General features: G+C 34.4%; 1 protein-coding gene across 1 annotated transcript in view; it reads left to right on the top strand.

The window, feature by feature from the left end:
- Positions 1-21,209, top strand: part of nyap2a (neuronal tyrosine-phosphorylated phosphoinositide-3-kinase adaptor 2a) — a 76,419-nt gene extending 55,210 nt beyond the window's left edge. The window contains 3 exon segments of the mRNA XM_056473037.1: positions 10,769-10,927; positions 13,139-13,260; positions 20,552-21,209. Coding sequence (XP_056329012.1) covers positions 10,769-10,927; positions 13,139-13,260; positions 20,552-20,782 — 512 coding nt within the window. The 3' untranslated portion in view covers positions 20,783-21,209.
- Positions 21,210-27,408: the final 6,199 nt, after the last annotated feature.

The following is a 27,408-nucleotide window of genomic DNA, read 5'->3' as shown; positions in this document are numbered from 1 at the left end:
GGAACAGCATACACTAAAATATTAATCTTATGGTTTAATAATCAATATTAATTTGATCAAATGAAGGTACATACAGTGTCCACCCTTCACAAATCTCTCTTTTAAATGAATATTTTCTATATGATGCTTTACAATAATACATTTGTGTATGTACATTAGATTAGTCAGTACCAAACCCAAACCTGGAGTTAATCTAACAAAAAAATAAATAAAAAACTAAGATCACAGTCCAAAAATGATACCTAAATTAATATATTTAGGGAAAAATATTAAATAAAATTTTATTTAACAGGAAAAATCAGGAGAAACACAAAAATCATCAAATTTAGTTTCTATGTGGTGAAATCTAAAGTAATATGTAGACACACACGGAATCTGCGCGTGCAGAAATTCGCAGATTTCCGCAGATTTTTAGTCCTTCATTGAGTCTATTTATTTACTTGTATAAATGTGTGCAAATTTATATTTATTCCGTTTTTAAATAAATTTCAATAATATTATTGACTAATATGGAAATGTTCATTTGATTTATTTACACTACAGTTTGTAAAGTAATATTTTCTGTCTTTTAGTAGAGATATTATATGAGAGATTTGATTAGTTTACCAAATAAGTGGATCTATGTGAATTTGCATTGTAAACATTAAATAAAAGTTAAAAAGATATTAGTTTTTATTTCATATATTAAGTTTTTAGTTATGATACTCCCAAAATAATTAAGCATAAATCCACAGATTTTTTTTACAAAATTCTTAGCAGAAATAGCAAAAAATGTCCGCAGATTCCGTCTGGCCCTAGCGATATGTCTTGACTGATTGGCTCAGGAGTCAGACATTTATCCCAAACTGGCTTAGTGATGTCATATAGAAGCTATGGAAGTGACAGAATCCATGATGATGTCATAAAGGAATACAAAGATGTCAAAAAGGACCACTTAAACTACCAGAATTCAATTATGTCATAATGCAAACCATAATTTCAAATATGTTGTACATTTTGTAGTTTGTAATAGTTTTTTTGCAATAACTGTGCATTATCTTTCTATTCCTAAAGATGTGTTAGATGTTATTTAGATAATGGATATAACAGTTTCATTAAACAGTTTTGTTTAAATATAAAATATACATATATTATCTATATTCATTGAAAAAAGGATACAAATATTAATTTTCAAAATGAGGTCTACACATTTATGCTGAGCACTGTAAAACTAAACGTTTTAAGTGCTGTTTCACACATGCAGCATTTAAAAACACTGCATTTGCTTGAAACACATGCGTACTGAACTGAAAATCTCATACATGCACCATTACACCCGTACCCAATCTGATAAGCCATATACACACACCTCACAGCTACCCAAAACCACACACACACACAGACTGAAGGAGGTCAGTCTGTCCATCACAGTCAATTTTCCGCTACTCAGTCCAGCAGAGACACCCAAACAGCTCCTGTCAGCATGTCTTCCACGGATCTATGACTCGGGCCTCGTGCCTGACAGAGTGTGGAGGTGTGTGAGATTAACAGGCTGCCGGCATTAGTATGTGCTTGTGTGTTTGCCTGACACTGCCAGAGATAGTGAAGATTCTGTCACGCTGATCCAAAACACAGCAGTATCTCCAGTACCGTCTGATTTACAGATGTGTGTGAGATTATGATCACAGCTTTTTAATGATAAATTCAGATTCAGTGTAAGAAAGTAAGCGAGTTCAAGACTTTAGCGGCAAACTCATGCATTAGGGTGGAAATGATTACTCGACTTGAATGAATTAATATATTGTGATAATGAACATGCAGAATATTGATATCATCAGGGGCAGACTTAAGCAATAAGCAAGGTAAACATCCGCTTAGAACCCCGGGAATTAAAGGGGGCCCCAATGCCAAGAATTGCCTAAAGTAATTATATAGCTCATTTATAAATTTTTTCATATATGTTGTAAAATCTGTCTATAACCATTAAGATTTTAACTTTATTACTTCTTTACAAAACCAGGGGCCCTCATGAATAGTGGAACATTTCTTACATATTGCACATACAAAAATTAAAATCTAATCACAAATATGGCTTATTAACTGTAAATATAGTTAATGAACATGTTTTTTATTTGTCAATTTATTGTATTTAATTTTTACATTAAGAAGATAAAAGTTCCACTTAAAAGATATTTTTAATATGCAGTTTTTACAAAAAAAAAGTGAATAAAACTTTCTACAGAGAAAAAAATATCTATAGAGAAAGAGAATGTTTCAAGTTTCAATGCTTGGGCCCCATACCTGGACTTGCTTAGGGCCCTGGACATAGTGGGCACTTCAAAATAGAGTGAATAATTATTTATTATATTCACATATTCACATTATTTAATAATTATAATTATATTCAAGGCACAAAGTCTAATGGGGCAAAAGCATTAAGGGTGTGTCTGAATCCACCTTTTCTGTTTTAAGGACGGAAAAATACTGTTTGCGCCGCGGTCTAACAGCTTATTCTCTTAATGAGTTATGGGTGTGTTTTGAGAATAAACCAGAGTCTCATCTTCCATTTCCTTTAAGAGTCAGTTGCGTCGTGCCATGGTGCATTTGATATTTACATGGCGGACTTTGTAAGTGGAAAAACAGAATGCGTCACTATCGAGAAAACAGTTAAACAGACCATCTGCAGCGCGAGGATAAAGAACGAGCCTCCTCCATTTGGCCTCTTTACTTTCTCTTTACTTTTACTCTTTACTCCTTTACTTTCGTGGAGTAAGGAAACAGTGGAGTCTCACTCCACTGAAGACATCCATCAGCCTACATATTTAGTTTTGTTTGTTAAGCACAAAGGTTTGTTTCAAAACTATTTCTAAATTCAGTTCTAATTTCCAGCAAACGAACAAATGAACAATGTTAATGAAGTGTGGTCAAAATCTGATTACGATCTGCACAGGCTGAATCGCTGGGGATCGTGACAATTGTCATGGGATCTTTAGTATTATTATGGTTAAAAATAGGAATTTCTTTTTTTTTTTTTTAAGAATTACAATTTCACAGGGCGGCTAATTATTTTGCCTGCAACTGCTTATATGACTTATTATTATGCCAGACACCAACATTGTTGTCTCATTAAAAAAAGCCCTCAGTTTCTATGCCAACCTTTTGGCATAGAAAAAAATTCAACGGTTCTTTGAAATTACAGAACTTCCAGGAATCACATATCAACTATAATATAAAAGCAATAATGGATTACAATGCCAAATGCGTACAGTTGAAGTCAGAATTATTAAACCCCCTGAATTATTAGCCCCCCCCCCCTGTTTATTCATTTCTCCAATTTTACGGAGAGAAGATTTTAACACATTTCTAAACTAATAGTTTTAATAACTCATTTCTAATAACTAATTTATTGAATCTTTGCCCTGATGACAATAAATAATATTTTACTAGATATTTTTCAAGACACTTCTATACAGCTTAAAGTGACATTTAAAGGCTTCACTAGGTTAATTAGGCTAACTAGGCAGGTTAAGGTAATTAGGCAAGTTATTGTATAACAGGGGTTTGTTCTGTAGACAATCGAAAAAATATATAGCTTATAGAAGCTAATAATTTTAACCTTAAAATGGTTTTTCAAAAATTAAATACTGCTTTTATTCTAGCTGATATAAAACAAACAAGACTTTCTCCAGAGGACAAAATATTATTAGAAATACTGTGAATAAGTCCTTGCTCTATTAAACATAATTTGGGAAATACTTAAAAAAGAAAAACAATTCAAAGGGGGTTTAATAACTCTGTATAATAATTCAACTGTATATCAGTGCATCTTCACTATTCAGTGAATCAGTGAGGCAAGTCTTCCTCAACCATCATGTTGGTCTGTAAATTGTATTTTCAGAAACACCCATTTGGCGATAAAACAATCATAGACTGAGCTCTTCCTGTTCAGGCCAGTTATCCAGGTCTAAATCCTGTTAGGGAATTCAACTCAGCATGACACCATTCGGCGCCAGAAAGCCACAGAGACACTGAACATGTGCCAGTGTTAAGTGGCACGCAACGGTGTTCGTGCATTAAACTGTCTCAAGGATCAGTCTAATTTTAATGTATTTTATTATGGCCCATAAATAGCTCTAAATAGCCTTAAAATACATTGTGCTTTAATGTAATGCAGCTGTATTTAAACGCAACAGTGCTTTCCCTGCAGCACAGAATAGCTTAATAGTTCAATGACGTGTCTGAGTAACTTCACATACTCTAAGGTTACATTAGCATATACTAATAATGAACCAACGCATTTACTATATTTCCTCATCGTTATGACTCGGAGGTTGGCATACATTTGCATAATTTTGAAGCACAGAGATGCTTAATTTGCGCCCTGGTGTGACACTGGAGTAACGCGAAACATAATGGCAGATCAGGTTCACTATAGGGCTAAAAAACAGACAATATGATTCTGTTTTCCAAGTATGTGCCATTAAACAGCGACAAACTGGCTCCTGATGAAACAAAATACTGGCTTATATGGAATTACAGTTTTCATTATGATATAATTGAATTCTGGTAGTTTATTTTATTTATGACATCATTTTTTGTATTCCATTTTTTACATCATTGGTTCTGCCAGTTCCATAGCTTCTATATGACATCACTAGGCCAGTTTGGTATAAATGTCTGACTCATGTGAGCCAATCAGTCATGACAGATTTCACCACATAGAAAGCAATCTTCCTCAAATATTCTAAAACAAACTGTAAAATATATATTTTCAATAGTTTTATTATTTTAGATAATAAATGTAATGATTGTTTTACAGATCAGCTACAGAATATTTTAATAAAAAATGTAAACATTATGAGTGACACGGTGGCTCAATGGTTAGCACTGTCGCCTCACAGCAAGAACGTCGCTTGTTCGAGTCCCGGCTGGGCCAGTTGGCATTCCTGTTTGGAGTTTGCAAGTTCTCCCGGTGTTGGTGTGGGTTTTCTCCAGGTGCTCCGGTTTCCCCTACAGTCCAAACACATGTGCTGTAGGTGAACTGAATAAACTAAATTGGCAATAGTGTATGTGTGTGAATGAGTGTGTATGAATGTTTCCCAGTACTGGGTTGCAGCTGGAAGGCCATCTGTTGTGTAAAACATATTTTGGATAAGTTGGCAGTTCATTCCGCTGTGGTGACCCTTGATAAATGAAGAGACTAAGCCGAAAATGAATGAAAAATGTATATGTCTTGTATATGTATTGGTCTATGGAAAGCTATAATTGCAAAAGTTAGTTAACGAAAATAAATTATCTTCCTGTTACTTGAACAGTTACACATTAACTACAATAGAAATATAAGAAACTTCAGCCAGTTCCCAAGAGAATTTTTTTATCCAACCAAATATGTACGATTCAGCGATTCAACAAGAAGAGACAATACATACAAGAAGAGCTAATTATACATAGGAACTGTTAGTGCTTGTAGAATTAGGTGCTAGAGTAAAGAGGGGGGGGGGGGGGTATAGAGAGAAGAGTGTTTCAACAGGTGGTTTGTCAAGCCCACTCACCTGTGTGAAGCACAAGTTTTAAATGCATACATTTTTGTTTGTTTGTTCTAGATATATGGAGTGATTGTAAGAAAGTGTCTGGTGCAAATGTGCAAAACTGGTGCAAGAATCAGTTAAAGTGTCAGAGAGATGAAAGTGTGTTTTCTACAGGTGGTTTATCAAGTCCACTCACCTGTGTGAGGCACACTCAGAATTGCATAATGTTTTGAGAGAAGTCTGATGCTCTACCGACTTAGCTATCCGGGACCTATTTTACAGTATAAAATATTTACATTTTATCCATGTGAGACACACTAATAACTAAATGGCACAAGAATTTAACACGTCATGGGCATTCATGAGTAAATGTTGGCCTTTTCACATTCTCCAGATTTTCCTTTAAATGCACAATATCCACATCTGGGGAAAGAAATCACACTCTTACAGTATTAGAAACTATTTGCTCAAAGGATGCAAGTGTGCAGTATTTGCCAGTTGACACATTGTTTGCTAAATATTACATTCAATCAGTACACAGCTTAAAAAAACCTGTTCCTTTAAGTCAGGATACTAGTGTTTTGAGTGTCATTTGGTGTGATGTTGGTAACAATGTGCCACTAAAGTATCAAATCTAGACATATCTTGCAATATTAAGGTTTATGATTAATCAATTCATTGAAATGACAAGCTATAATTGGAGTTTGTGGAAGTTTACACGCCTACTCACAACTGCTAGTTAACTGGTACTTTAAATCTCCATCAGTGTGACTTTGACACCATCAAACAATTACCTTTTTAGTTTTGACTTAAACATAAGGTTCTATAATCATTTGTTACTCCACTGCCTGATTATAACAACCGCCTCGAAGGGATAAATGACTGTTCATTTACTCACCAGCAACCCATTCAAAATGTAGGTGGATTTTTAGGTGAAACTGTGGTGCTTGGTGATTCATAAAATTCAAGTCAAGCCATCCTTTTGAAAAACACAAACAAGACAATACAATGAGATCTTATGAAGTAAACTAAAAACTGAACATTATTTACAACATTATTACTTAAAAAAAAAAATCTTCTTTTAGTTCAGAAACCAGAACGTTTTCTTAACCAAGCTGGTTTGATGCCGCCTCAAATCTTTAGATTCTTAAAAAGGGTCTGACCTTGGAGATAAACTACAATCTATCTCTTGTTTGGCACTCCCATGCTGTGCTTTTTAGCGGTGTTGTTTGTGTCCATTACCACTGAGTGCCAAAAGGTATCTGGCATGGCATTTTACTAACTGGATGAGGAGAACATGTTCTTAATGCTAGCTGCTATTAGCTCAGGGGCCTTGTAGCACAATCTGACCCTGTGAACACTGACAAGAACACAAACCTGCCAAAACAAAACCCTCAAATTCTGTCTGCTAATGGACACACACATACACTTGTACAGCTATCTTTAAGGCGGCTTATTGTTATACTGTACAAACTGCATATTCTATACATCTCCACCAACCCTACCCCTAAATCCAAATCTCAGAAGAAAAAAATGAATTTGTACATTTTCAAAATATTTCATTCTGTGTGATTTATGAGCCATTTTCCTCATGGGGACCAAACAAAGGTCCCCACAAGGTCAAAAGATAGAGATAGGTAGAGATATTGCTATACTACAAGGAATACAAGGTGCGCTCACACACACACACGTACATAAAGACAGTGTGTGTTTAAGCAGGTTATATCCAGGCACTGACTGTGTGCATGTTAATAAGTAAATATGATAAATTTGTCACAGTCTTTGCTTTAGCACCCCACGCTAATGACAGTGGACACTAATTAAATGTAGACTAATGGAGCAGGACACCAAAGACTAATGGGATTTCAACAGACGTGGCCAGACAATGTGTGTGTGTGTTTCCAGAGAGATAAAGTATGGCAAATAAGGTTCTCAAGTAGCCAATGTGAGACCAGAGTGCATAATGCATAATAAGCTAACACTAATAAGCAACCTCAACAAGGAAAAACATGGACTGAACATATGGACAGACGGACGGACGGACGGACGGACGGATGGACGGACCGATGGACAAATGGATGGATGGATAGATAGATAGACCCAGCTTATAAGATACTATATATACAGACAGACAGACAGACAGACAGATAGAAAGACAGATAGATAGATAGATAGATAGATAGATAGATAGATAGACAGACAGACAGACAGACAGACAGACAGACAGACAGACAGACAGATAGATAGATAGATAGATAGATAGATAGATAGATAGATAGATAGATAGATAGATAGAAGGATAGCTAGATAGACAGACAGACCGATCCAGCTTATAAGTGTAATTCATTCAAGGGTCGAGCAACTGTATATTTATGATTTACTAAACTGAAACGACTCTTTACAGTCATGTGTTTACACACACACACACACACTACAGCATACTGTTTGGGATTGAAAAGTTAAAAATAAGTGACTCATAAGAGTCATTCCTTCTACAGCAGGATTATACTGCTCTACTGCAAGAATCATGAATTCAGAAATCATGAGTCAAAGTACACTACATGCACTTCATGATTCAGTTATTTAAAAAAAAAAGAGTCATTTCATAAGAGTCAATTATTCAGAAATCGAACTATTCTTATTGTGCTGTGTCGCACATTGTGATTCACTAAAAAGAACTAATTCATAACAGTCATTTTTTTTGGGAGTCAACTATTAATTGTGTTCAGGATTCATTTATAAGAAGATTAAATTTACACTTTTTGCTATACTCTAAGCTTATGAGTCACTATAAAGATTTGGCTCATAAAAATCATTTATTCAATTATCTGAATTTTGTTGAAACTTCTAGTGATCAGTTAAAAATAATCCACATCAAGCTCATAAAAGTCAGTCATTGACAATTTGAATTACACTTGTTGTGCATATATACGATTTACTATAAAGAAATGACTCATAGTGATCATTTAGTATTCCTGGATGAACAGGATGAAGCTGCCGACGGCTTCTGTTTCTTTTAGCACTACCAGCTGACCACGTACCTCCATTTGAATGGCTTTTACCAGTTTGCCCAGTGGCTTGTGGTAATGTGGTAAGATCTGAAAGTGTGGTAAAAATCAGGCAGCCGTGAGGACTTTTCTTTTTCTGGACTGCTTTTAAAACACTGTCACCTGGGTTTAGGGAAGGGGGTGTTCAGGTCAGTCAGTGCTTTTGAAAACACCATCGATTGGGTTTAGGGAAAGGGGTGGGTGGGGTTATCAGTCAGTTAGTCAGTCAGTGACTGCCTCTGGTGGATTTATGTGAGAACAGCAGGCACAAATGGCACTTGCGAGAAAAATTTGAGATCTGAAAAAGCATACACAGCGGCCTCTGGTGGATTTGCAAAAACAAAATCTGCAACAAAAAAAAATTGTACCTCCAGGGATGTATTTCACGATCTCCAGAAATGTATACAGGGGTACGTATCAATAAAGAGCCTGGGTTGACATTGCTGTTGATTCATTAGGCATTCATTCTGTAATCACACTACAATAATCATCAGCTTTATTTCATGCCATAGATTCAATAACAGAGAATATATAGGTATATATATATAGAGAGAGAGAGAAAGTTTTTCCTGGACTGGCTGAAGTGATAAAATGAATCTGAGATGCAATCGATGAAAGGCATTATGATCCAATTCTGTATTACAAGGAACATTTCACAATCTTAGTTGAAATGCTATATGAACTGAATTAGCTCATGACTTTTATAAGCATATGGCTTCAGTCACCACACACACACACACACACACACACACACACACACACACACACACACACACGGCATATGCTTGCTGATGTCACCTTCAGTTCATAAGCCCATAGGTGTCAGACAATAAAGCTAAGCACGCGTCTATACCGACGATACGGACACACATTGAGATACTCTTGCCAACTGAAATAATTGAAAAGCTTTCATCTGTTAGTAAAGCAATTTCCCTAATGTCTTCAGAGTCAGTGAAAGATGTGATGAATGTGACTGCTAATGGATCCCCTGTGAGGGAGAGGGATTAAAAGAGAGACGGAATGAAAATAGAAAGAAAAGAGGGGTTGATTGTGTGAAAGATGAAAGGAACGCAGGAATAAACAAAACAAAGACATGTCAAGTTTGAGTACATATTGTAGTGGTGTAACGAATCACACATCTCATGGTTCGAATCATACTATGATTTCTGAGTCATGGATCGTACCATTTTTCCCATAAGCAAAAAAGGAGGAGACAAATGTCATTTGCTTTACATTTAGTACAAGAACCTTTTGGTTTTAGCAAACAACCACTTGCTACTTTTGCTGATAATGCTACATGTATAAAACTAACATTATTATCTTGTACAACACATTTATTTTTTAGTCTCGTTTTCAATTAATGGTTTAATAATTCACTTATAAAACATTGTTTCATTACTAGATGTATTATTTTTGAAGAACTATTCAGTGACATATTTTTCATGGTTGTTTGTCACCATCTATTGGTTAACCAGTACTGTTGTGTATGCATTTTGTCTGGGCAGCTTAGATATAAAATTAAATAAAAAGTCAATATTTTTGTATTTTCATTAACATTGCAATCTTGTATACTGCTCATTTTGGGAAATCTGATCAGTAAATGGGTGTATAAATAATACATTTAGCAAATAGTAACTAGTAATAATAAAATGAGATGTATTAGTAATATTCATAGATATAATTGTAATTTAATAGCTGCAATTAGCTTACAATTTAAATGCTGAACAATTACTGGACTGTTTTAAAATAAAATACTAACTTTTTCTACATCAGAAATTGTGCATTTATTTGTGAGCTTTTTTGTAGCAATTTCTGAGGGAAATTTGTTTCACCACCAGTTTTTCAGTACTGTTGTGTTTGCATATTGTCTGGGCAGATTAGATATAAAATTTAATTAAATAAAAAAGCTATTATTTTTGTATTATCTATAACATTGCAATCTTGTATACTGTATGTTTCAGGAAATCTGATTATTATATGGGTGAAAAAATTCCGCACATATATAGGTCAGGTATAGTACTGGTAATTATAAGGCAGTATATGATACTCAATGGTTGTGACTCAGTAGTGACATCTAGCGTTAACATATTTACACAGCAGTATTATTACAGATCAAAGCACTCACGCATGAAACTGCTAAATCGTTCTTATGAAAACAGAGAGCTGAGTCATACTGGATGCTGAAATCTCTACCTCTTTTTTTCTGTTTTGCAGGAGAAAGTAAAGGCAGAAGTGACAGTAGAGACAGAGCCCTTCGCAGCTCTTCTCCGAAATCACAGGATTGGGAAACGCCCACAGGACAATCAGCCACGCCCACAGCCACGCCCAGTCGCTTTGGCCGCTCCTCCATAAGTCCGACCACCATGCTTGGAGGTGTGTCCAATTAATGTGACAGAAAATCTGAAAACATAAACATAAAAAAAAAGTCTGTAAAGAAATCACTATTACTATAAAACTGTACGGTATTTCATAGTCATTTTACAATTACTTGACAATAAAAATAATAAACATGATTGTTATTTAATCAAACTTCTATTAATTAAAAATAGGTTAGACAAATAGATAACATTAAAGATATAATATGACTCTATAATAGTATAAAGAACTTCTTTATGATCATTATAATTTCAAGTTATATAATAGTGATTATTATTAACTATTATTTAATCAAACATTTTTGTTAATTTGTAAATTATTTGTATGTATATACACACACACATATATATATATACATATACGTGTGTATATATATATATATATATATATGTGTATGTATATATATATATATATATATATATATATATATATATATATATATATATATATATATATATATATATATATATGTGTGTGTGTGTGTGCGCGCGTAGCTACTTATATATTTGACTTAAAAATCATAGTTTACTGTTGTGATTCACTTCAGATCCAGGTTGTTTCACTGCATGACTTTCTCAAATCCCACTATAGATAATGAGAAAACAACTGCAAAAACACTTTTGCGCTTTACATTGTGCATGTAATCAGATTTTTAAGAGCTCAGCCAGTTGTTCAGTCCAACTATATAGCCACTTTTTGACAGTTCACTCTCTATTTGCCTCTGTTTCTCTTCTTCCTTATAAGACATATCAATATTAAAGAATCATACTACGATGTTAAATATTTTATAATCTGCATTTTAATTTATTATTATTTATTATTATTTCACCAAACATGTAATAAATGTATACAAATATATAATAAAAAAAATGTAACCATATTATAACAATAATAATTGCATAAATAAATGCATACATAAATAAATTCAACTAAATTTAATTATCTTTATTTGTCCAGCCCTTTTAAAATGTAGATTGTGTCAAAGCAGCTTCACATGGAAGATTATAGTGAACTGAAAGAGTGTTCAGTTCAGTTCAGTTCAATGTGGATTAATATTCACTGCTGAGGGTCCAAACACTGAATAAGAATCCATCAATGCGCAGCTCTACAAGTCCCGAACTATGCAAGCCAGTGATGACTGGCATAAATACATAACTAAATAAATAAATAAATGTACAAATAAATAAATAAATAAATGTACAAATAAAGAAATACATAAATAAAGAAATACATAAATAAAGAAATACATAAATAAATAAACGCAATTTTAAAAAAAAATGCATAAATAAATGCATAAATGCACAGATAAATAAAATGTTATGTATTTCATAACCATCATTTTAATAATTATTATTTAACCAAAAATGTAATAAATTAATACAAATATATAATACAATTCTGTTACCATATTATAACAATAATAAATGCATAAATAAATGCATAAATAAATAAATGCATAAATAATTAAATAAATAAATGCATAACTAAAATGCACAAATAAATGCACAAATAAATAAAATGTTAAGTATTTCATAATCATTTTAATAATTGTTATTTATTATTATTTAACCAAATATGTAATCAATTAATACAAATATATAATTAAAATTCTGTTACTGTATAATAACAATAATGCATAAATAAATGCATAAATGCAAAAATAAATAAAATAATTAATGCATAACTAAATAAATACAGCAATAAATGTACAAATAAACAAAATGTTAAGTATTTTATAATCATCATTTTAATAATAATAATTATTAATATTTAACCAAATATGCAATAAATTAATACAAATATATAATAAAAATGATGTTACCATATTATAAGAATAAATGCATAAATAAATAAATAACTGCATAACTAAATTAATGCATAACTAAATGCACAAATAAATAAATAAATAAATAAATAAATAAATAAATAAATAAATAAATAAATAAATAAATAAATAAATAAATAAATAAATAAATAATAAACTGCTTGGAAAGTTACATTTTTAAATACATGTTATAAGCATCATGAAATGATCATTTCTGTTTCCATCACTTAAGCCACTCCAAAACACTTTTATCATGAACTGCTAATGTGAAAACAGTCTTCACAATTTTACAACCAGTTAAACAATATCCCATTTTCAGGCATTGCAAGAATGAACAGTGTTTTCAATGTGATTTCATAGCGGAATTTTCTCTACCCCCATAGAACCAAAAGCCGGTTGTAAACTTGGTCGCTCTGCGTCCACATCAGGAGTCCCGTCTCCAGTGGGAACACCCCAAAGACACGCGCCCGATGCCTCGGCCCCTCCATGCGGGACGCCGTTCCAGGTAGAACCCCCTTATTCCTCAGAATGATGCGAGATGGCATGCGTGTGGAGTTGTGGGCTCCTGTCTCCGTGTCTTTGACCTCTGACCCCCACGGCTGTGTGTAATTTTTCTCCTGTCTGCTGCTCTGCCGCTTCAGCTGCTGTGCGCTTCTTTCGGCGTTCATCATCTGTCCACGTAGATGCGTTTTGTGTGTGTTGTTTGTGTTCGGTCCAGATCAAGGCTGTCTTCCCATCATGCTCTAAAGAGTCTCTCACATTTATGTGCTGTTGAGGATGTTTTCATCCACTCTGGGGTGATATTGAGCCTTAATTTAGCCACGATTTTCTCTGTGTTTCAGCAAAAGGAAAGGTTTTTGGTGACAGATCTTATTTTGACATATATATTTTGGGAAAATGCTACCCCTTTGTTATGTTGGTGACTGTTTTTGCCCCATTGACTTCAATTATAATGACATTTTTTTGATTGCAAAGCCATAACAGCATATAAATATACTTTATTGTTGCTGGTTTTCCTTGTTGGGAAGAGGGAAAGTTTGTAATGTTTACAGTTAATCATCAGGTGCAGTGCAAAAAAAGCTTAGATTTGGTATAAGATTATATGATTATATGGAGTATAGTGTGTGTGCGAGTGTGAGAGTTTAATGCTGTGTTCACACAAGATGCGGTACTCCCGGATAAATAACGTTACTCGTGTGCAAATAGTCGCTTGAACATTTTGAGTTTACTCGCTTCATTCGCGCATCAAATCCGCTTCATTCGTGCATCAAATTCACTAAGCAATAGATGCGGATTTGTGTCATAGACAGGTCTGCCTGGTGACTGTAGTTTCGTTGCTAAATGACAAACATGGATTTTATTGAGAGAATAGCTGTGTTTATGTGCTTCAGGAAGGCTGATAAACAGCGTTGATTCATTTGGAGCCGTGCCTGAATCAACTAGATCCATTCAGAGGTGCACCCAGCCCTGTGAGTTTATAAACTCCTCCAGAAACTGTACCTGGATGATTGAACTTCAGACTGAGCCGAGCCCAGTTGTTGGTGTCAGCAAGAGGCACTTTGTCATAATCACGCCCCAACAAGAGTAAAGTTTTGATTGGTTAACGCTGTGCGAATGTCGCTGAAGTTCAGGTTTTCCAACGAGCGATTCGCTCATGTAATCGCACAAAAAAAACCCGCTCAATTTGTGACACGCTCGAATCGTATCATTCACGTCGCCTCATTCACGTGTATCATGCCGCAGGATCTCTATTCGTGTCTTTGCATTGACTTAACATGTAAATGACTCGCTCTTGATGCTTCTTTTGCGTCTGGTGTGAACGCAGCATAAGAGAGACCTTTCCACACTTACCTAGATATGTTTGAGAAAATAAAAAATAAGCAGCTCAGCTCTCAGAACAAAACAAACATGGTATGTATGCACACACACACTATCATTTATAAAAGTTTTACTCTATAATTTGAAGTTTTACCTCTTCCCAACTGGAAAAACCACCAACAATCAAGAATGCATGATTACATGGTGTCATGGCTTTACAATCAACAAATGTCATTATAATGGAAGACAACGGGGCAAAAACAGCCACCAACATAATGAATGGGTAGCCAATTTGTACACAAGGGTTAATCCGCCCTCAGTGAGTTTATGGCAAGAGATCCACAATCAGGGTTTTATATATCTGGCGGTTTAAGCACTTGAGAGAAGGTTTGACTGATGTAAATCTGAACGAGAGCCTTTTGAGAGCGACGGCGGGCAGCTTTACTCTCGACCAACAGCATCCTCAGTCTGTTTCGTCTCTATCTCAATGTTTCAGACACTGCTCTGATGTACAGACATCAAACATAGTAAGCTTTTCAAGGCGAGAAATTAAATTCTGAAATGCAAGGCTATGGATCCAAAGCAAAGACATCATGTCATGTACAAAAACCTACTGAAATAAATAACCATTTGGATTGATAGTTTCTAAAATAAATAAGAAATTATTTGGACTGCCAAATACAGTTGATTATATGTCTATACAGAATTTTAAAAGTTTGGGGTCAGCGAGATTTTTATTTATAATTATTTGAGTGATTAAAGGCCAATAAAGGGCCATTGCTTATAACATTTACCACTTCCTAGCTCAGTTAAAAATGTACTAGTGTCATGCTAAATGAGGGTAGCATCACCCAGCTACACGACACACATGCTATTTTATAATATTGTGTTAACAAGTTGTGTTAGCAACATTCTAAACTAGTTAGCATCACGTTAATAATGTTACTTTTTTCTTTAAAATCATGCTAGCATCATGCTAATCACAGCGTTAAAACAAGCTAATTGTGTGAGATCTGATCTAAGCAGCATGCTAATTTGATTGCTACCAACATGATAAACTTGACATTGTGTTAACATTAAGCCAGCAGCATTATAAATCAGTTAGCATCATAATAATGTTACATTTTTCTTTAAAAAAAACATGTTAGCATTATGGTAACATGCTAATCATTGTGTTAAAAACAAGCTATTTGTGTGAGAGCTGATCCAAGCAGCATGCTAATTTGATTGCTACTAACATGCTAAACTTGACTTTGTGCTAACATTAAGCTAGCAGCATTCTAAATTACTTAGTTAATAATATTAAATTTGTCCTACAATATGCTAGCATTATGCTAACATGTTTATCATTGTGTTAAAAACAAGCTAATTTTGTAAGCACTGATCCAAGCAGCATGTTAATTGGATTGCTACCAACATGCTAAACCTGACATTGTGTTAACATTAAATTAGCAGCATTCTAAATTAGTAAGCATCATGTTTATAATGTTAAATGTATATTAAAATTATGCTAGCATTATGGTAACGTGCTAATCATTGTGTTAAAACAAGCTAATTGTGTGAGCACTAATCTAAGCAATTTTTCCAATTTGATTGCATACCAACCTGACATTGTGTTAACATTAAGCTAGCAGCATTATTAATTAGTTAGCATGATGTTAATAACGTTGCATTTTCTTGAAAAAAAATATGGTAGCATTATGATAACATGCTAACCACTGTGCTAATAACAAGCTAATTGTGTGAGAGCTGATCCAAGCAGCATGCTGATTTGATTGTTACCAACGTGCTAAACTTGACATTGTGTTAACAATACGCTAGCAGCATTCTAAAAGTTAGCATCATGTTAATAATCTTAAATCTTTGCTAAAAATATGCTAGCATTATGCTAACATGCTAATCATTGTGTTAAAACAAGCTTATTATGTGAGAGCTGATCCAAGCAGCATGCTAATTTGACTGCTGCCAACAGGTTACAATTTGTAGCAGCATCATAAATTAGTTAGCATTATGTTATTAATGTTGCAGTTTTGTTGAAAAAAAAATATGGTAGCATTATGATAACATGCTAATTATTGTGTTAAAAAACAAACTAATTGTGTGAGCACTGATCTAAGCAGCACACTAATTTAATTGCTACCAACATGCTAAACTTGACACTGTGTTAACGTTAAGCTAGCAGCATTCAAAACTACTTTGCATCATAATAATAATTCCTGAAAATATGCTAGCATTACACTAATGCTAATTATTGTGCTAATAGGCTAATTCTGATAACTGATCCAATCAGCTTGTTGATTTGATTGTTACCAACATGCTTGACATTGTGTTAAGAATAAGCATAAGTTAGCATCTTGTTAATAATCTTAAATCTTTTTTTAAAATATGCTAGCATTATGCTAGCATGCTAATTAATGTGTTAAAATAAGTTAATTGTAATAACTGATCCAATCAGCATGTTAATTTGATTGGTACCAACGTGCTAAACCTGAGTTTGTGTTAACATTAAGCAAGCAGCATTAAAAATTAGTAAGCGTCATGTTAATAATGTTACATTTTTCTTTAAACTAATTCTTAATGAATAGACAGTTACAAAGCACATAATTTATTTAAATAATTTTGTCTTGACTGACATTTTAGTGCAATTTTATGCATCTTTGTTTAATAATAAGAATAAAAATATATTAAGCATTAATAAAAGTATTCGTTCATTTTAAATTGAAATCTTAAAGACCCCAAACCTTTGAATGGCAATTTACTGTAATTTCATTAGTTTTATCTAATATATGCTTATTTAATGTTTAAAAGACAGCCATAAATAAAGCGTCACTTTAAATAAAAGAAAGCGCTCAGCATTTTCTATCGAGTCTGTTTGATGTGTGTATATTTGTATCTAGATGTGGCATTTATATCAGTGTCAGATGTCAAATGCTCTCTCCTGTTTTGTCTGTGTGGCCTTACTTGAACCAGTTTTTAGAGCGACTGTATTATGTACAATAATCCTGTACCGATGATTGCTTTTCACATTGACGTCACTTTCACAAGAGACTGGGGAGTCAGTTACACGATTTAACACACACTTACCAAAACATGTTCATTATATCACGTCTTACAAAAGCCACACACCCACTCTTTATAGCGACACAATCCAGTCCAATACAAAACAGATATCTGACACACATTAGACACTGTACAGCCATGCTATTTCTTTATCTCGGTATTTAATAGTAACATAATAAAATGCATTTCGTATGTTATCTGATCCGGTCTCACTCCCCAGTTTGTGTTTGATTGTTAGTGACTGTAATTGAACTAACCCAAATAAAACCTTAAACTCGAGGGATAAAACTAACCCCATCAAAACAAAAAGCTAAATAAAACCTTCAAAAGTGATATCTTCTCCTATTCTCCACTGTATTTTCTGTGTCTGTCTGCTGCTTTCTTCCTCAAAAGCACAATCGTGTGTGTGTGTATGTGTGTGTCTGTGCATGTCTGAGGTATATGCTCTGTTACAAAACCTAGTCAGCAAATCTCAGTTAGTTTAGGCAGCAGTGCATGCATTTGTGTAGAGGACAATCCCACAATGCATCGCTACATGCTATATGACACAAAGATGTCTGCCTTTGTAGAATCAGTGTTTCAAACTACTCAGAGATTTAGAAAGCTCTCTTAGGGTATGTTTACACAACACCATTTGTAACTAAAATGTCACAATTGTAAAAAAATTTTGTCATAATTTTGCACTATAACTTGGTTATAGTAAACTTTTAAAGAGGATTTCACCAGCATGGACCACACCACACTTTGAACTAAACCTTATTGTAGGGTTGTAGGGATGAAAGGGATGGTAAGGAAACAGTGGGATGAAGGGGAAAGGGAAGAAAGAGGATAAACAGTGAACATGCAGGTAGGTAGGTTGATGCCCAGAACCTCAGAGTGGCGGTACTGTCACTGTAATATTTTGGTAGAGTGATTGAATCCCCTAATTCAACCTAGAAGGGAAAAGAACGTTCTAAGCCATTTCAGTGTGGTCATGACATTGGCCCATGAACATTTCCTGCTTCTTATCAAACTATTTTGTAACGGTAACAAGAGGCATTTCAATCATAACATAATGTTAAAACAGCAGTCATAACATTATTTGTCAATATGTGGATCCTTCTGCATTCTCTGAAGCTGTTGAAATTAAAAATGTAAAACAGGAAATACATTGGCACCATTGATTTTATTTACATCCATCAAAATGGTCTATAAGGATAGTTAATGGGAAGCAAGGAAATAGAGGGAGGGAAGGTGGGTTTAAGAGAACGAGAAGAACAGTGCTAGAGGGCTGGTCTGCCTTAAATAAGTTTTAAATAAGTCCCTATAAAGGAATAGGTGAAGTAGGTGATTGATTAAGGAGGCAAAGTGAGGCGTGGCTCCGCTGCCGAACCTTTGTTAACAAGTTAACTTCATGTTTTTGAAAACAATAACTGAGCGTTCACACCAAAGGCGGTGATAGCGTCAAAGTTCGCTCTGGCCACCCTGGTGACAACGCTGTCTGCCTTTACAGCTCTGGTGGCGAGAGCGTCAAAATTATATATATATATATATATATATATATATATATATATATATATATATATATATACACACACACACACACACAGTTAAAGTCAGAACTATTAGTCCCCCTGAATTATTAGCCCCCCCTGTTTATTTTTTCCCCAATTTCTGTTTAATGGACAGAAGATTTTTTTCAACACATTTCTAAACATAATAGTTTTAATAACTCATTTCTAATAACTGATTTATTTTATCTTTGCCATGATGACAGTAAATAATATTTTACTAGATATTTTTCAGGACACTTCTATACAGCTTAAAGTGACAAAATAAAATAAAATCTGATAAAATCTGCAGGACAACGGCCCTCCAGGACCAAGTTTGGACAACCCTGATGTAAAGGGATGTGTTGCTTTAGTTTTCTTTTCCTGATTAGGAGATTTAATTTGCAAAGTTTGCAGTGAAAATGTCTAACAGCTGTTGTGAATTGTCTCTATTTACACTAAAAAGCTTAAAGTGCAGTTTTTAACATCAAAAGTGAACAGAGCAGACCCATAAGGCACACAACATCAGAAGACGTTAATATAAGGTTAGATTTGGGTTGTGATATGGGGTGACCAAAGTTCAATGTATGTTATTTTGACGTCCAATTATGACTGACCAAAAACGTTGATCCAACATCTTAAGCCAACATCATATTGACATCAAATACTGACATTTATTCGTCAGGTATGTCAAAAAAAACAACAACGTCTGATGGACGTCATAGTGGTAACATCCACAAAATGTCAAGCTGTAACATCATAAGACGTTGATATTTGGTTGTTTTTAGATTGCGCTGGAAAGTGACCAAAATGCAATGTCTATCCAACATCAACCTGATTATCATTTTCACCAAAAATGCTATGCCCCACGACGTTGGGGTACAACTTCAATCTGACATCACTGACGTCCTGTGCCTGCTGGGGAGATCAACATCTGATAATGCAATTCACCATAAATAAATAATCTTAATTAACGGATATTTGTTAGTGTAAGAAACAAAACTTTTTAATTTTTATTGTTATGTAAACATACCCTTAGAAGGCAGCTATATACCTATATACAGGATTCAGTTCACTAGGAGTTGAAACAGAGCCATAGTGTATGCTTATGAGCTTTTGTGTTGCCTATATAATTGTTTATTCTTTTAATCAGTGTGATGCATGGGCATATATTGCGTGTATGTGTGTGTGTGTGTGTGTGCGTGTGCGCGAGAGAGAATTAAACTCAATGCCAGTACCACTCCGACAGTATTAAACTACATAAATAATTGAACACATCCTGTATTATTAAAGAAGCTGTGAACGCCTTCAAAAAATGATATATGGGCTGCAAAACTCAAAAGTCAGCTCTGCATGCATCAACATTATCTCACCCTTGCCGCCCATTAGATGCCCCCAATGCCCTGGGCATGTGGGGACAGCACCATGATGGAGATGATCGAGAAGAAACGCCACCTGTGCAAGGAGATCAAATCCAGACAGAGGTGTCCGGACAAAGCCCTGTGCAAGCAGGAGAGCATGCCCATCCTGCCCAGCTGGAAAAAGACCAACGGGGGCAAGAAATACGGGCCTCCTCCATACTCCACCCAAACCACTGTCTTCTGGGACACTGCTATATAAAGAGTGACCAGCAAACTACAGCCATGGAGATACTACACTGACTGAAGGGGGGTGGGGGGAAGGACGTGTCCAAATACTGATTGACAGCTGGCAGGACTGCTCAGTGAATGGTTGCTGTTTATATTTGATATTTTTATATGGGAGATAACTGTCTTAATATTAAATATGATTAGCGGTTTTATAAAGAAGAACTCTCTGAATGAGATCTAAGAGTGAAAATAGAACACTTTTACCCATGAGATGATATTTGTCCTCTTTGAAATGGTATTTCTATTTATTTTCTATCCTTTTTTGGGGGAGGGGGGGTGTTTCTATATTTGGCACTCATCCGTGTGTCTGGGGAAATAATCTATAATAATGTGTGGTGAAATACGTGCAGTAATTCCATTGAGAAAACATTGTTGTTTTTGATGCCTATGCATTTTGGTTAAACGGCATGGATGGCGCTTTTTTGTTCATTGTCTGTTTTTTCTTATGGAGAGTTTATTTGGAAATAATATATTTTTGGTGTCTGTATTTTAAATGTGATGTGTCAGGCTGTCGTTCCTATGACTTCTGGGTTGGACTTGAAAGGCGATCGGCCTGGATTGTGAGATATTAGGTGGGTTTGATTATTGGATCGAGTTATGAGATTGCTGGGTTATTGAAGTAGGGATCAGGGTGTTTAGTCAGATACTGGGCGTATGGTGAGCAGAACTGTTTTGTTTTGCGAGGTGCATTCAATCGTGAGCATTGTGAACTCACAAACACACGCTAATATCAGCTGCTTTTTTGGCCTAACATTTGGTGCTGTTCAACTATTTTCTTGAATGTTCATATTTAAAAGCTACATGACAGTCATAGATGCACATGAAATGTGTAAGGAAATTAGCACGGGTGGTTTACATGAGTAGTCGGTTTGCACATGATCGGGAATAGGATGATGAAAAATCATAAATCTGTTCCTATACTGTCAAATAATAAATCTTGAATACAGACAACATCCTTTTATGAAGCACTATGCAGACATACTGTCAGTTTACACGCTCATATATCATTTGGGCATGAGTCAAGGGCAGGCTAGAGGGAATATCATGCTGAAAAGACTCGGAAAGAAAAGAGCAGGCCACCATTTACTCTGATCAGATGCTGTGCATCAAGGCTACACTCAGCTTTACCACGCAATCAAATAGCCATGCCACTGCATTCAAGCACACTTGACTTTGTGTGAGCTAGTTAACAAAAGTGCTTTACCACTAGCAAGCCAAGCACACTTCTGAAATGGCAGGATAGTAAATGCATTTCTTTGTATAATGTATGTTTAAATTGATGCTAATATCAGATCACAATTTTATAATTTTATGTTTTTTCATGATTTGGAATAACATCTGACCATTTGGGAGCAAAAAAACTTCTTGGTCTCACAGCAAACCCCTAAACATAATCAGATTCATAACTGATCATAAATAAATTGTAAGAAAATATATAAATCTGAATATTTAAAATCCATATCAGATGACTTGGGACATGAAACTAACCCACTCTCACAGAACAAAGCAACTATTTTACATTTTTCAATTTTTAATACATTTTTATGGTTAAAAAAAGATGAAAAAAAAAAACATGAAGCCCTTAATCACAACTGCCACTGCATATAAGCAGATTCTACAAAAACATGATTGCAATACTGAAAATACACAAATGATTGAAATGTACATACAAAAACTCAATTAATTTTAAACTCTGATCAGACAATTTGGAGTTTTGGACAAAAATATAATAATATCTCATGGTAAAACATAAATATTTCAAATTCCTTTAAATTAGTTTCTAACTTACACAATCCAACAATCTCATATGATATTAAACCATTGAAAAAAAGGAAAGCATGAAGGTCTGCCTCTAACATAATCATTATTTGGCTTGAACAGAATGAGATTCTGGTTTTGAAACTCTGATAGCACAAATACAATTAAGACTAGCCCAGTCTCACGAGAAAATGTAACTATTTTAACTTTTATAAACTGGTGACTAATTTTTAATGGAAATAAGATACAATTAAGATAAAAACACACACTACTATATCAACATCACTGGGCATAAGCATGAAAACATACAGATGAGATTTATGTGAATTATCCACTAAACATAAATACCCATGTACTCAAACTGTCGCAAGATTATATTGGAAGAAACATATTACAAATGTACACAAACAGATGCATGGCTAACACTTTAAATTTGTCATTAAAAGAATAAGTCCTCAAACCCATAAACAACTTTAATATTTGTAAGGATTAAAAGTCTTTAAAAAGGTCTGTGGTTAGCACAAGCTCAATATGTGTTTACATTGTATTCTACTGTTTAAATACATCAGTTATACCCCACACTAGGGCTGTGTGAAATCGAAATCGAATCACAATCACGATTTGAAACATTGAGATTAGCTAATTGCAAGAGACCACGATTTAAAATATATATGTATTATATTATTTCCCCCACCCAGAGCAAATGCGTGACTGCCTTACTAGCCAACTGAGCAAGCACACTTTTGTTCTGCCCAGTCAGAATTGCCCAACCGAACTATGTGGGAAGCCCACAATAAAACAAACAAACAAGAAAGTGCGGACAAGTTTGATGATGGCTTCTGCCACTTCAAAAGCATTAATAGACAAATTTATATCAAAGAAAAACAGCATGTCCGTAATATGGGCATATTTTGCTTTCAAAGTCACAGACATTGAACAAAAACAGGTCATTTGTAAAAGCTGTTGCAGAATTGTTGCCAAAGTATGAAGAAATACAACAACCAGCACCTAAAAAAGCACCACGGGCAGCTATACAAGGACCATCTTGCAAACAGTCAAGTAAAAAGATTGGCAATGACACTCAATAGTAGCTAGCGAGAGCAAAGTACAGTTTCAGAGTTTGATAACTAACGCCATAACTCACTACTGTTTCCTCTAGAGAAAAATGAGTGTTTAATTTCTGAATATTTATAAGCAAATTTGAATAAAAATTGGAGGGAACATCTTTTCAGTTCCGTTTTTTAACTAACACACTGCATTTTAGCAATAAGAAGCTAATAGAGAATACAGATACAGAATATTGCGCTGAAGCTTGACTACAAAATGACAAAATTGACTACAAAAATCGCAAACCAAATCGAAATCGCAATATCTGTGAAAAAAAAAATTATTAAAAGAAATTAAAAATCTCAATTAGATATTTTCCCTAAATCGCACAGCCCTACCCAACACAAATTTATAAAAAGGAAAAAGCTAACAAGTGGCTAAATGAGCTAAATAAGCTAAATCAACAGGTCCAAAAACGACTCACCTTGCGTTTAAACTTTCTCTCTTGCAAACTATTTCAACTCAAACTTTCCAAATTGAAGATTTTAAACAAAGACTAAACAACTTTTTGTCACTGAAGTAAACATGTAACAGTTTATGTTAACAGTGCCCCTTGTGGCAATGCTCAGAATGCAAAGTCTATTGAATTCCAAACCACAACAATGCCAGAAATCAAATATAATGTTCTTGCAAAGAAATCCAACTCAAATTCAGTGTAAAAATAAAATAAAAAAATTGTAGAGATATTAATTTACCATGCTGAAGGATCTACAAAAAAATGCATTTATTGTACTCACAGTGCCCTTTTAAATGTTCATCTATCACTATATGGTAAAATGGACTAGCCAATGAGCAGTGATCAAGTATTGGTGTCATTTAGCAATCGACTGGCTTTGCTGTCACTGATTTTAAGGGACCAACAAAGATGTTTATCCCAGTTACAAACATCAAACTGTTTTACACTCAATGTCATTGTGTTTGTCATAGAGTCACTGTCTCCTGTTTAGTTCTTTGCACTGCTGTGGGTGGGACGAAGATGTCATGCTGATGCTCTGATTGATTGATGTGTGCTCAGGTTTGATCAAGCGGCACCCCTAAAGATAGGGGCTATTTGACTGAAGCCCCTCCCCTCGCAGCCATTCCCATTGCACAAAACACAAAAACAAACACTTAAAGAGATGCTTCACCCAGAAATGAAATATTTCCTCCCTTTCCACTTGTTCCAAGACCTGCTGAATTTCCTTGTTGTGTTAAACACAAAAGAAGATATTTCAAAGAATGTTGAAAACCGTTTATAAATCAATGGCTTCTGTTTTCCAGCTTTCCTCAGTAAGTCAGTAAGGTTTGGAACCAGGTGTGTAAATAAAATGAGAAATATAAATTTTTCCATAATATAATATACAGTATCCCTTTAACATTAAACCAACACAGACACACTCTCGCTCTTAAAATGTACAGATGCACATTAAATACAGACACTTTAAAAAACATACCAGCATACACATGTACAAAAGCTGGCATCCAAGTAAAAAGAATTGCCTTGGAGACCTGGGTTCACTGTGACTTAAAAAAAAGGGAGGGGCTTAAAGGTCAGGCAAATTACGTCATAAAGGTTTACAAATGACTGTAAATCATTCTACAAACTAACACAATGTCAGTACAATGGAAATATATAACAATGTGGTAGTTAAGAGGTAAAAAAGACCAAAAACAGATGGGTACTCAGTTCCACAAATCTCAACATGCAGTACTACAGCATACCAGAAGAGGGCGGTAACAGTGTTCTTCATATCGCTGCGTTTACAGTTTTCAGATTGAAACTTCATGAAGAAGGGAAAGTATATCCTTTTAAATGCATTACATTTACACATTATGCATCATAGTAGCATAAAGCCAAACTCGTCACCTACAAATTCATAACTTTGGAGTAAGCAAGTAGCTATCATTTAACAAAACTCAAGGTGTGCAAATGATTAAGGGTCAATATTAGCATGTAAAACACACTGGATGTGTATTTTGAAAGTCTGCAGGACAAAATCATCCAGGTAGGGATTTTATTTTTAATTGGGAAGCACAATTCGTATCATGCAAACTATATAGGGTGCATAGTATACAATTACAGTATACAGTATACAAAGTATTAGGACGCAGCCATATACAAACTAGGATTCATGTTATTATAGTGTGCAGCTGTCGGTTTCTGGATGCTCTGTTCAATTTCTCCAGAGGGAAACTGATTTACAAAATTCATTCATTCATTTTTCTTGAGCTTAGTCCCTTTATTCATCAAGGGTCGCCACAGCGGAATGAACTGCCAACTTAACCGGCATATGTTTTACGCAGCGGATGCCCTTCCAGCTGCAACCCAGTACTTGGAAACATCCATACACTCTCACATTCACACTCATACACTACAGCCAATTTAGTTTATTCAATTCACCTATAGCGCATGTCTTTGGGCTTGATTTACAACAATATCTGATAAAACCTTAAAGCAAGCCTATTATGAGCACTGAGGTTAACCAAACAAAATTAGCATATTTTGACATTTATTTGATTTATATTGTTTGTATAGACACAACTAACTACTTTAAAGAGATAGTTCACCTCAAACCGAAAATCTGAATACGAAAAAATATATATTTTGAAAATGTTAGAAACCGGTAACTATTGACTTTCAAATTTATTTTTTTGACTATTGAAGTCAATTAGGGCTGTGCGATAAATCGAAATTGAATAGTTTAGTTAATCGCAAGAGGCTGCAATATGAAATATAAATGTATTATTTAATTTCCCCCGCCCAGAGCAAATGCTTGTTTGCCCAATCAGACTTGCACAACCGAACTTCGCCCACAATAAAAAAAAAAGAAAACAGACAGGAGAGCGCTGATAAGTGGGATGATGGCATCTGCTGCTTCAGAAGCATTAACAGACAAATTAATATAAAAGAAAAACAGCATTTGTAATATGGGAAAATTTTGGTTTCAAAGTCACAGACACCAAACAAAAACAGGTCATTTTTAAGAGCTGTTGCAGAATTGTTGCCACAGATTACAAATTATTTAGCTGCAGCTTGACTACAAAATTAAATCGTAAATCAAATCGCTATTGCAATATCTGTCAAAAAAAAACACACAATTAGATATTTTCCCCAAATCGCACAGTGCTAAAAAGTCAATGGTTACCGGTTTATAACATTCTCCATTCATAGTTATTGTATCGAAACTTTTACTGTAGGTATACACTTAATAACACAAAATAACCTGTTTTTAATTTAAAAAAAACTTAAATTAATAGAAAATGTTTAGTTTAGTTCTTTTATGATAGTTATATTGTTAAACAGCATTTTTTTTTTAAATCATGGACATACTGTCAGTTAAAAGAAAATCTGTTTTTATTTTACGGTAAAAAGTCTGTGTAATAAGCTGCCAGTACTTTTTCAGTTTTCTTTTTTTTAGAGTGTATCTTTATAATTATATTACTTAATTACACTATATACTATACTTATTTTGACTTTTTTTATTTTCATATACATATATATAAAGTTTACAACACTGAGATTATCCATACAGCTGGTTTGGTTCATGACAACCCCCTATGGAAAATTGAAAAGTAAAAATACATCCGGAAACCACTGTTGCTGAAGATATGAGCAGATACTAATGCACTCGATAGTGAATCTAACCATTAGTCTTTTATAGTTTCTAAAATGCTATGAAGACCAAAAGCCAAAATGGGGATATTCAGGTTTCTGAAAGGAATCTGAAACCATTTTTGTACTGCAAGTTTAGC

This window comes from Danio aesculapii, chromosome 15, assembly GCF_903798145.1.
Source record: "Danio aesculapii chromosome 15, fDanAes4.1, whole genome shotgun sequence".
Classification (NCBI taxonomy): Eukaryota; Metazoa; Chordata; class Actinopteri; order Cypriniformes; family Danionidae; genus Danio; species Danio aesculapii.
Note: the sequence above shows the minus strand (reverse complement) of the source record. Positions and strands in the feature narration are given on the sequence as shown.